This window comes from Acipenser ruthenus, chromosome 12, assembly GCF_902713425.1.
Source record: "Acipenser ruthenus chromosome 12, fAciRut3.2 maternal haplotype, whole genome shotgun sequence".
In the NCBI taxonomy this organism is placed as follows: domain Eukaryota; kingdom Metazoa; phylum Chordata; class Actinopteri; order Acipenseriformes; family Acipenseridae; genus Acipenser; species Acipenser ruthenus.
The window spans coordinates 36213981-36223827 of NC_081200.1; the positions used below are offsets into that span (position 1 = coordinate 36213981).

At 38.2% G+C, this 9847-nt stretch overlaps 1 protein-coding gene across 1 annotated transcript; it reads left to right on the plus strand.

Moving 5' to 3' along the window:
• Positions 1-2823: 2823 nt before the first annotated feature.
• LOC117417205 (prostaglandin E2 receptor EP4 subtype-like) lies at positions 2824-8540 on the plus strand. Its single transcript, XM_059034990.1, has 2 exons — positions 2824-3982; positions 5293-8540. The coding sequence occupies exons 1-2, from the start codon at positions 3134-3136 to the stop codon at positions 5941-5943; spliced, it is 1500 nt and encodes a 499-aa protein (XP_058890973.1). The 5' UTR covers positions 2824-3133; the 3' UTR covers positions 5944-8540.
• Positions 8541-9847: the final 1307 nt, after the last annotated feature.

Sequence of the window (9847 nt, forward strand, 5' to 3'; positions counted from 1 at the left end):
ATTGACTTGATAACTGGTAAGCTTGGAAATGGAACTGAATGGAATTGAGTTTGACAGTCAGCAGTGCAATACCACATGGCGGGTCTCTGCTGTGTTATACATGATTAACTAAACCAACCAGGAGATTATTCAGTATTAATAGGAGTAATCCTTGCATTGTGGAAGTTCCCTGAAGTGTTACACTCCTGCCATCTGGCAGTCTGATCCTGCAGTCCCATTCTAATTACTGCACGTTAGTGTGTTCTGTTTATTACTTTATTTCAACACCAACAGCATTAACATAAGCCAAGCCAGTAGAGTAGCAGAAATAGCTGTATGTTGACAAATGTGTGCAAAAATAAGGATAAAACCACATAAAGCATGTAAAAGCGGACTATTTGACCATAATGTTTTAACCTTATAGAGTGTAGGATGAGTCATATAATCTTGAATGTTGGTAAAGCTGATCTGGGCTGGGATCTCACAGAAATGACCTTTGCACTCCTGTGAGGTGGGGAGGAAGACCATCTAGGGACAGTGCACCTCATCCTACTGGTTAGGCACCTCACAAATTCAGGCAAACATTTCCCAGGCAGGTCAATGACTCCAGGGTTCAGCAGCTGATGAGAAGAGAGGATCAAAATGACAGTGGGAACAAAGCTTGATCCTAAGTCCTTCTGATTGGTAAGCAGTGAGGCGGCATATTACGTGATCAACTGTGTAGTTTATAAAATATGACGTCATCATGCATTTGCATCTTCCATATGTCCCCATATAAAGACTACCAGAGTTTTTTGGGTTTTTTTTGTATCTGTTCCCATACAAGGTTGCCATGCATGAAATGGTTAAACTTATCCCAAGGATAGAGTTCCAGTGTCAGCAAATGCTTTCTGAAAGACCACTCATCTACCATTTAAAGAGCAGATACACATGGACCTTCTACAAGAGCACTTCAAGAGATTATTATTAGCAAACTTTATACTCTGCAACATCATTATAAACTTTTTTTCTAGACCTTATACAATATTCAAATAGAACTCAATATTCCCATTTTCAATTACTAGAGATCAGTCCTGGCTGCGTTACATATAGTTTGTCATCTACTCTTCCAGTCATTTGAGGAGGCAGAAACATGTGGAACAGATAAACAAATTGCGTGGCTTACTGGAAATCAGAAAAGCATTTATTGGCAATTGTTAAGTGCTGTAAGATCCCAATGACAGATTCCTATTGATCTACCCTGCTGTGGAGGATTATGTGATTAATGTATGTGTGTACATATGTGTATGGAATGTATGCACTGTATATGAATGCATTTAGGTATGGAAAAACCTTGCACAGGACACATCTTCAAACTGGGAACTTTGGACCCTCTGGGAATGAACATGCTATTCTAATAATCATGACACCATCCACAGAATTGTTGAATAATTGCAAATCTTGAATAATAACAAGTTCACTGCACCGTGTTTACTTTTCTTTTTAAACAGCTGAAGAAGGGCTTTTGCCCGAAACGTCCTGAAAATAAAAGATTTTTTAATCTTTGAAACCTTTTGTGTACATTTTTTTAAACCTTTTCTTTCATATGCCTTCAATTTTGTACACTGCAGTTTTATATATATATCCCAGCATCCAAAGTTATATTTAAAATATCTGTCACACTTTATTTTAAGGGCCTTTTTTTTTGTTTGTTTATTAACTGTTAACAAAAATTGTTAATTTTTAGCTAGCTAAGGGTTAGGGTTAGGGTTAAGGGTTAAGGGTTAGGGTTAGGGTTAGGGTTAGGGTTAATAAAAACCTGATTTAATTTGTTAAACTGTTGTTAAATTACTACAGTAACAATCTGAACCGATTTCAAGCATATGATTGACTGGGTATTGATCATCCATAGGACTCTGGTGTTTGCAGTTTTAGCTGGCCTATTATATATTATTTACTAGCAGTTAACAGAAAATAAATAATGTACATTAACATGTCTATTAGCTGTTTGCTAAAGGCCTTTAAAATAAAGCATGACCAAAATATATGTGTGTGTGTGTGTGTGTGTGTGTGTGTGTGTGTGTGTGTGTGTGTGTGTGTGTGTGTGTGTGTGGTGGTAGGGGAGGGGTATATTACTGTTGTTGTTGTTGTTGTTGTTGATGTTACTTTAAATCCATGGGCTTGATGTCTTGTAAATATAACAGATACCTTTCCCCATTAGGTTAAAATGCAAATAGTAAAATCAATTTACATCTGTTTTATAAAGAAGACATCTCTCCTGGCAGCAACAGCGTGGATCAATATTAGCCTATTGAAATATAAATACATGTTATTGTATATTACTGTCAGGTTGGACTATAGCCAAATTCAGTTTTACAGTAGAGCGGTACATCAGACTTTGATCTCCATTCATAAGTTTGTTCTTAAAAAACATATTTGCGCAAGCAAATTTAATCGCGATAATGACAGCTAACTCAAAATTGCAGTCGATGCAGAAACTCTCACAAGTCCAACGCGTTTCTTTATACAGTTCAAACAAGACCGAGATAACATTCAAAAGCTGCTATTAAAAATACAGTCGGGGTAAATGTAGCGAACAAATGACAACGCATCAAGAATTCACTTGAAAGAAAAATCTCGCAGCGAGGGTGTACCTTCTCAAAATCAGTTAAACCGCATCTCTGGAAATCTAGTCTAAATTATACAGACGCGTCCGCTCATGAAGGAGGAGGAGGAGGGGTGTGTGTGTGTCCATGTGTGCGAGTGTGTGGCGTCAGGGTGGATCACTTTTGCATCATCGCAGGTCTGGGGGAAGTACTTTAAAAGCTGTTCAAACAGCAGAATCTGAAGAGAAAGGTACGGCAAAGAAAGCAAAGTGCAGAAGTAGTAGTGTATGGAAAACTGTGCATAGGATAGGTGCAATTTCTACAGTGTTGACTATAGCTCTGAGCTAAAGGCATTACATGTGGACAATGCAGCTAAAGAGCGTGGAAGTGGAACTGCTTGAGATGTTCATCTTGCAATACAATTTACCACGTTTTCTTGTTTTAAGTGTATATATATATGTTTTTCGTTTACTGCGATCTAAATGCCAGGGTTTGCAATGCTGTATCCACTTACTCAAGTTTAGATCTTTTTATATAAATATCTTTTTTTTCAAAATCGCATTTTAAATATGAGAATGCTTCCAATCATGAATTCCACAGATCTCGACTCACTTTTTCAGTTTCCTTCTACCAACACTTCATTTTTGTCAATGCGTTTGCAGTCTAAAACCGTGGCCACTTCTGCGACCATGTTTGCAGTCGGGGTTCTGGGGAACGTCATCGCCATCGTGGTCCTCTGCACATCCAAGAAGGAACAGAAAGAAACCACTTTCTACAGTTTGGTCTGCGGAATGGCCATCACGGACCTCCTGGGGACCTGCTTCACCAGTCCTGTAGTCATCGCTACATATGTGATTAATCAGTGGCCCGGAGGAGACTTGTTGTGCCAGTTCTTTTCGTTTTCCATGCTGTTCTTCGGCTCTGCTGGCATGTCTATTCTCTGCGCGATGGCTGTCGAGAGGTACCTAGCCATAAACCATGCCTACTTTTACTCCCACTACGTGGACAGAGCTATGGCTAAAGTGGTGCTGATGGCCGTCTATTTATCCAACGCGGTTCTGTGCGCCATGCCAAGCTTCGGTTTCGGGAAACATGTAAGGCACTTTCCAGGCACCTGGTGTTTTTTGGACTGGAGGGCGCCGGATGCCCTTTCTGCCTCCTATTCTTATTTGTACGCGGGATTCATGGTGTTTCTGATAGCTGTGACTGTGCTGTGTAACCTGGCTGTCTGCGGCTCGCTGGTGCGTATGAGCCAGAGAGCACGGCTGGTAAGAGCAGAGGTGTCTGCACAAGGCAGTTCAAGACGCGGGCGCAGGTTTCCCCGGCTCCCCTCAGTTGCTTCAGCCACAGAAGTCCAAATGTTTTGGTTGCTTATTTTTATGACTATCATTTTCCTGATCTGTTCTATCCCTTTGGTGGTAAGTAGATACAGTAGCATGCATCCACATACAGCAAAAAAGCGCAATTGTTACCAAAATAAATATTTGCAAATTAACAAATAATAATAATAAAAAAACTAAAATGTATTTCAAATCTCTAAAGACATATGTTACATTCTTACACATTCGGTTCTAGGGTGTGAAGTTTTTAGACGCATTTCCATGTATGGTTTGTGTCTTAATCAAATGTAATTCCCATGATTCCACCTCTACACAAATCTCTTTCTTTTCTGGTTTTCCACTAATAATGATTATGGTTTGTGCGCTTGTGCTACTCGTCTTCTTTGTAATTCTTGCAATGATTATTAGATTGGGCTATGCTTAGGGACCGTGTTTGGGTAATACAGTTAAATATATATATATATATATATATATATATATATATATATATATATATATATATATATATATAGACCATTTTAAACATACAGTTGCAACATGGAATTAATGTATCTTCTTTTACAATAGTTTGCTTCTACTGGATTAATTAATAAATTATGCTCTTCTTATTTAAGAGATTATTAACGCAAGCAGGAAGAATAGCTGACAGCTTTTCAATGTGACACAAATGTTTGTATGATATGGAAATTTAAATGTGTATAATGGGTGTTTAAATAAGTAAATAACTGTGGCACATAACACTTAGAAAAAAAAACTTCCATAGTGTCCTTTACAGATTTGCTTTGGTCTTCCCCCTTTTAACCTCAATCAAATCTTCCAATATGAAGCATGGAATTGAGAACTCCTTATTAAGATTCTACTTGATTAAATCAGCCCATTTAGAACCCCTTCTAGTATAGTATCTGCTGTTCAGTATATTAAGAATGGCTCTACTGTGTATAACACAATATGGTTGTATCAACAGCCAGGCACTCTTTTTTCTCAGACTGTACCTCTATTGAATCTGACCAGCTACAACCCTGTAACGCACAGGTGGTGGTCAGACTATGTTGTTTATGTCATACTTTTCCATCTGCCCTCTCCCTCCTGGCTGCTTCAAATTAAATTCAAAATAATACATATTTTCGACTAAAAGCATCTAAATTGATATGAATAATATAACTCATAGAGATTTTCACACAATACATACTGGCTGTTATATTACACAGTGCCACCAGGTGGCTAAATACTGTAATTGTATAACACATCTATAAACCCAGTTGCTAATTGTTTTAAGTGTAAGCTTAAAATAAATACACATTTTATATAAACTGTTCATATGTACTGCCTGGGAATTGCTGCTTGGTTCTCATTGACTGTGTTTTTATCGATTGTTGTTACTTTTTTAGGTGCAGATATTTATGAACCAGCTCTACGGACCTGCAAACATCTTAGCTGGGGGAAAGCCTGATTACCGCAGCGATCTAATGGCAATCCGGTTCGCCTCCTTCAACCCCATCCTGGACCCCTGGGTTTACATCCTGTGCCGGAAGAACCTGCTGATCAAGGGGTGTGAGCGGGTGAAGCGTACATTGAGCATCACCAGGGAAGGCCATGCTCACAAGGTGGGCTGGACAAGCGGGCAGCAAACACCCCCTTCATACATCAACAGCATCAGCACCAGCTACGCCTCCCTGCGATGCCACGCTGACAGAGACGGCGCCCCGAAACTGAGCGAAACTAGGACTAAATCTTTCACTGACTTCACCACTCAGCAGACCTGGGATATGGACACGTCCAAGGCAAACTTTCATCCCTTTAGCATCCAACAGGATGAGGGTGTGGATTTTGAGAAAGATACACCTGTTTCAACCAGTCCAGCGCACGCTAAACCCCTCCTGTGCACCATCCTCCAGAAGACCCCCACCCCAGAGAGCTGCCGATGCGGGGGCCTCTCACAGTGCGGTGAAGTGGCACAGCAGAACCATGACAGACAGTTTGACATTGTCACCTGCACTTTCAGCACGCCCACCTCATGCACGTCTGAAAAATCTATATGATAGATTTGCACTATTAAGAACAAGAAAGTTTACAGGTACACACAAGTGCAAGTTTGGAGAGTTTTTGGAATCTTATATTCAGACATGCTTCCTGTCACAGTACTGTCCCATCTGATACCAGCTGCTATTGAAGTTGATTCGTGCAAGTAGTTATTTTTATTTATGTGGTGTGGCATAGCTGGTGAGTACAGAATTGAAGAACAATGCAGTCAAAGAACATTGTCTCAGCTATCTCAGCATGTATTTGTGCAACACAGTGACACCATTTCAATCATCCTTGCAAAAATGTCGAACTAATCAAAAAACAGTGTTCATTTCACATAACCTCATCAGATGCTTTTATTCAAAGGGATCAGGAAACAATTTAGTAACCAAAGCACTACAAAATGAATATTTAGTGTTGAGAATGAAAGTCACACGACAAAGGGATGGGCAAAACCAGGACAAAGTGACAACAATGCATTCCAAAAAATGTAACCTTTTTTTTATTTGTGTTTCTAAAAAACTACAAGACTGGATCCTATAGAGGGTCACTTCTGGAGGTATTTAAAAGTACCAGACCATAGAAGGAAGGTTATATAAACCTCCAGCATCTACACAGTACTGGTAATAAAGGACATATTAGGAATATGGAAATCATACATTTTATGGTTTTAAAAAGGCAAGTATATGTGTGGTGGGAGATCTGCAACAGATGACAGTTAAAACATGCCATGATCATTTATAAATAGGGCTTCTGATTTTTGGTTTTAACTGCTAAAACCCGCTAAAACACCCCCGATACAAAAAAAATGAAATCGGTGGCTAGCCAATAAACACCGGAAAACACCGGGAAAACCGTGGAAATGATTAATTCACGTTGACTTTACCCTTTTCCCATTAAAAAATAAAATCTACTACAAAAATAATAATAAATACATTCCCAGTGCTGCTGGGCAATGTCCCGCCTTCCTGACTTGCATCTATCATTGATTCGTTCTCAATACTTTAAACCCGCCCCAACTACTGAATGACAGCACATTCCTACATTTCTATTGGAGACTCCGCTTGCGAGATTTAATACGAGATCACATTCAGGATGGAGGCTTGTTAGGATTTCAAGCTGTATTACAGTTAAGATACGGAGGATTTAAAACAGAATTGTGGCGAAATGTACAAAAATGCCTACACACAAAAACCCCAGAAGAATGTGCCCATGACCATAGGGATTTCGTTGTGGAAGACAGCAAAGGAAAGAAGGTACAACTTAAGTGTGCAAGTGCTGTCGAGTTTCTATACATATTTTGACACACAAGAAAAACACTCAAGCATTTTGGAAAATAAACGAAAACACTCATTTCATACAGTATATCAAAAACGAAAGCCCCGAAAAAAACAATTTACACAAAACATGAAAATAGCTAAAAATAAGCACCGAAAAATACAATTAATAAAACCCGAAAAACAGAAGCCCAATTTATAAATCAAAATTGGATTCAACTAAACTGTTCTGAATTTCACGTTTGAATGGAAAGGTTATGTCCAGGCATACAATTGTAGATTTTGTAAGCATTGCTTCGGGCTGCTTCCGATTCATTTGAACAAGGGTCAACAGAGCAAGACTGAACATTCCAGGAGCAGAAGAGTGGGCTCTTATCGACTTTATTCATAGTTTAAGTTTAAACCTTACCAAGTAATGACTATGTGAAACAATAGCACATGAGAAGACCGTACTGAGCGTCTTCTGTTTTTGTGGCTTGACATGGAATGAAAATAAGCTCATTGTTCTGTTAAATGATTGGTTAATTGTTAGAGCTTTTTATGATGTATGCTGCAATATTGAGATATGTTGTCATTGTTTAACTGGTATTGTATAGTAGCAGGTGGGGTCAACAAAGCTGAAAGGTCACAATAGCATGTGATTACAAAGAACCAAAAAGCAAAACACATGGCATGCTATTGGAGAAAAAGGATCAAACATCTTAATATTCGAGTAGTCATAAACATGTAAGGGATGGGAACAAAATGTGTCTCTAAATCCTTTAATGATGTGCATTTATTGCATAAGGTGTGCAATCATAAAATGTGGTGGTATTTATTTTATTTATTTATTTACAAATTGCAAAGGGTGAGTTTATGGGACCACTAATGCACAGATGATATAATTGACAATACCTGGTTGATTGTAAGGTTAGCCTTATGTAACATTTACAGCAAAAAAAGAAGAAAAAAAAAGACGATTATAAGACATGCATTAAATGTCCTGTTTTTTGTTTTTTTTTACAAAACTGATCAGACAGACATGTTTTAATGTAACATTAAGCTTTAACACTTGTGGAACTTAAAAACAAGGGATTTAAAGAAAAAAAACATTCATCAACAATAAAATAATCCTCTGGTTTACCAGAGCTCCTTATACAGTTCTCAAATGAGTCCCTTTATGTGTGCAAAGCTTTAACGTACAGCTGTCTCTTCACATGCTTGCTGTCCTTTTTACCTGCACTGCATGTTGGGAAGTACTTGAGTGTAAATATTAAAGCTAATAAACTGTACTGTATTGTCATTTCTTGTATAATGATTTTGATAAGGTGATAGTGTCAGTTTAAATACAAACTGGATTGTACTGGATGTATTTTTTTGTGAAATAAAAGTTACAATTTTAAAAATACTACGTTCTGTTGAAATATCACTTGAATTCCTAACGGGGTGACACGGAATATATGCAACGGAGCATCGAAAAAATGTTGTAGGTTTAAATGTACTGGTGTGCTTTTAATGTTGTAATGCTATTAATATAAATACAAGATTGTGAGCCTAACTCGCTATACCACACCCAGTAGCTTCCCAAAACAGTAACTGGTGCAGCCAGACATGAAATTGTATTAATATTAATTTAACATAGACCAACTGTTTCTTAAACTCGAATCTCTCTTCATTCCTTTCAGTAACTGAATTGGTATATTCTGGCCCAAACTTGTTTTTATCAGATGATTGCCCAGTAGATTTAAAACACATGGAAATGTTTCATAGTTATACAGAGATATAAATTGGCAGAATTTTATTGAACATAGACTGGACACTATTAGAAATGCTCCAGCTCAGATGGGTGATTTTCTTAGTTTTCTCTTTTCCTCACTTCTGTTTTTCAATGAAAACAACTGTGAAAAACAAACTAAGATGAATGTGGCTTGGCTTACACACGGTAACCACCCCACACTATAAGTACATCTATCTCACTATACTTAATATCTTCACTAAGTACCTTTACAGCAGCTTTTTAATACAGTATTTACAATATATTCCGTTTGAATTTTCTCCCCATGACCAGAGACCCACTCCGTTCAACAAAAATGGCCCCCAAAGCTCTCTGAGCAGACTTTTTATATCCCCCCCCCCCCCTGATAATGACTAATTGAATTTACCACCTTTCTGAAACCATGTAATTTCCAGAATTTACAATTACCCAGTTACCCAATTAACAAATTACAAATGAACCTGACCACATTTCTTTTTAACCAACTTTTATTAGCTCCCTGCAGTCCTTTCTCAGGTTCGTGACAGCAGACGGGCTTTGTTCCTGGTCCACTTTGTTTACCCTGCAATAACCACTGCCTTCCCTACTGTCCAGTTCAGTGCAATCCACAAAATAACACGGAAAGGTCATCTAGCATCGTGTATGGTTCTAAATCAAATTTAAATGACGGTGGATTAATCACAATTGCAATATACAAATACAAAAATTTGAGAAGCCAAATGATGTTGATTTTTTTTTTTTTTTTTAATTAATGGTTGTGACAAAACCTGCAGGTAAGGATCCGAAATTCATAATCGTGACAAAGCAACCAGTACCGGTAGTCTACTGGAGCAGTGGGTCCCATCCCTGGTCCTGGGGACCCCCTGTATCTGCTGGTTTTCAATCCAACTG